The 2495-nt window shown below is 45.2% G+C and overlaps 1 protein-coding gene across 1 annotated transcript; it reads left to right on the top strand.

The window, feature by feature from the left end:
* Nucleotides 1–1103: 1103 nt before the first annotated feature.
* On the top strand, nt 1104–2093 carry LOC116105691. The gene has a single exon (XM_031392102.1). The coding sequence runs from the start codon at nt 1104–1106 to the stop codon at nt 2091–2093; it is 990 nt and encodes a 329-aa protein (XP_031247962.1).
* Nucleotides 2094–2495: the final 402 nt, after the last annotated feature.

Raw genomic sequence — 2495 nt, 5'->3', positions numbered from 1 at the left:
ATGCCTATCTAGCCTTCACATTCCCTTTTTACTCTTTCTGCAAGTACAACTGATTGTTAGTGGCTTACTTCATGTAGGAACAGTCCTTCTTAACTTGATCGTAAGTTTTACCATCTACAGTTTGGTGCCCACTGTGGGGTCCTAACAATCATTTGAGTCAAAGCAACCTGCTCTTTTTGTTCCTTTCTCTTCGTTCAGCCATCATGTCTGATAACACTAAAACCCTTGCGCTGACATGCTAACTTAGATTGCGACTCTCACCACACTGGTTCAAGAAAGCAATGACAAGTACCAAGCCCTGAAACTCAGAACGCTGCCATCTGTGTGGAGAATTAAGCTATTCAAGAAAAGGTACTTACTCTTTGGATTGGTCTTTGAATCAGCATCATGCATCCTTATCTCAGCTACCTATCCACCCCCGACAACTATTCGCCACCCCAGATCATGGCACCCTCTTGGAACCCCCCTTCCACACCATGGCTCCAACCACTAACATCCCCCAAACCGAGTTGAGCCACACTGATAGCACCCAACCCATTAACCTCTTAGCTGCCGAAACACATACACAAACTACCTTGTTCCAACAACTAAAGACTCCCTTTGCTCTTCCACTAATATATCCCATGCCTTTACTAGTTGGCGCCCCAGCCCAAACTATCCCGCTCGACTCAGCCATACACGTCAACTCCAATGTCTTCCCTCAATTCCTTAACAACTTATACAACCCAATACCAACCTCCCTTGAGCAAACATTAAACAAGCGGCTCGCCGAGTTAGAAGCCATCATCCAACACATTCTCTACATACCCACACCCCTTAAGAAGAGCCAACCCCAAAGTTATGTTGATTCACCCTTCGTAGACATCATAACAATCATGGAGATGCCATGTAAATTCACCTTCCCCAACATAAAGCTCTATGATGTGACCACAGACCCGGATGACCACATAGCATCCTATAAGCAATGAATGTTCACCACTGCCATACCTGGAGACCTCTAATAAGCATGCATGTGTAAGAGCTTTGGCCCTAACCTTGTGAGACCAACACTCCAACGGTACAATAACCTTTCTAACAACTCCATCGCATCTTTTGCCTAGCTCATGGACACTTTCATGGAGCAATTCACCAGTAGCAAAAAGTTAGAGAAGTTGTCGAGCAACCTTTACCGGATCCGCCAACACCAGAATGAGCCGCTTCGAGAATATGTGGAATGCTTCAACCATGAGAAAGTCTCTATCCCCTACTGCAACCAAGAGACCACGGTGAATGCCTTCAAGAAGGGACTCCTCCCTAATAGCGAGCTATACAAAGAACTCACCAAATTCAACTACACAACTATGGAAGATAAGCTGGCCCGCGTCTTGATAAAAATAAGGTGGGAAGAAAATGAGGTCCACCGAATCAAGCTTAGCAACGTCGATGACCACCACCCTCGTCAATCTAATAGATGCCATGACTCTAGACTAATCGAGTCATACCGAGTGAGGAGAGGTCCGATCCGCGATAATAAATGCCAACAAGAGCGTCACTCAGCTGGACACATTGATAGAGCACCTATCCAACCCTATAGATACAAGATGTCTGACTACAACCTGAACATCGAGCCCACAAAAGTAGTGGCATTGATGAAAGAGATGGGAAAGGTCGTCAAATGGCTAGCTAAGTTGCCATACTTTGGGGCTAGGCGAGATACTACTAAGTGGTGCGAATTCCATGGGGACCATGGCCATGTCACTACCGATTGTATCACTCTTTGCCTCGAGGTTGTGGAGTTACTAAAGAGAGGTCACTTACAAGACTTCCTAACAAATAAAGGGAAAGTCACCTTCGCAAATAAGAACCGCCAAGTTACACCCCCACTAAAAGCACCATCTACTGACAGGATGTATAGTGTGATCTCGAGAGGATTAGAGGTAAGTGAAGTGGGTTATTCCTCAGCCAAGCACCATGCAAGAGCCGCAGCCCATCCAATGTATCATTCTCACCAACCATTCATTCAAGAACCAACAAATCTGACAATCAAATTCGTTGACAATGAAGCGGCATCTCTCCTCAACCCCCACCATGATGCACTCATCATCACCCTATAGATAGCCAATATCCTCGTGAAGAGAATCCTCAGATCTCGGCTCTTTAGCAAACATTCTATTCCTCGACCCCTTCAAAGTTATGGACTTGGATGAATCCAACATCAATTGCCGCTTCACACTCCTCATTAGCTTCAGTTCAAAATAGAAATACACTATGGGTGAGAAAGCTTTGCCAGACTAACCGAGGGGAACAATCTCTAGACCACATTTATGATAGTGGACACCTTATCTCCGTACAATGTGATATTGGGCTAACCATGGATCCACAACATGTTGTCTATCCCATCCACCTTCTACCAGACCATTTGATTCCCTACCAAGTGAGGCATAAAAGAGATAAAAGGAGATCAAAAGGCTTCCAGAGATTGCTATCGGAACACCTTCAAGACTAAGTAGGGCACC

This window comes from Pistacia vera, unplaced genomic scaffold (assembly GCF_008641045.1).
Source record: "Pistacia vera cultivar Batoury unplaced genomic scaffold, PisVer_v2 Contig503, whole genome shotgun sequence".
NCBI classification, from domain to species: Eukaryota; Viridiplantae; Streptophyta; class Magnoliopsida; order Sapindales; family Anacardiaceae; genus Pistacia; species Pistacia vera.
Note: the sequence above shows the minus strand (reverse complement) of the source record. Positions and strands in the feature narration are given on the sequence as shown.

Coding starts and splice junctions, on each gene's coding strand:
- LOC116105691 (XM_031392102.1), top strand. CDS start 1,104: ATGGACACTTTCATGGAGCAATTCACCAGTAGCAAAAAGTTAGAGAAG.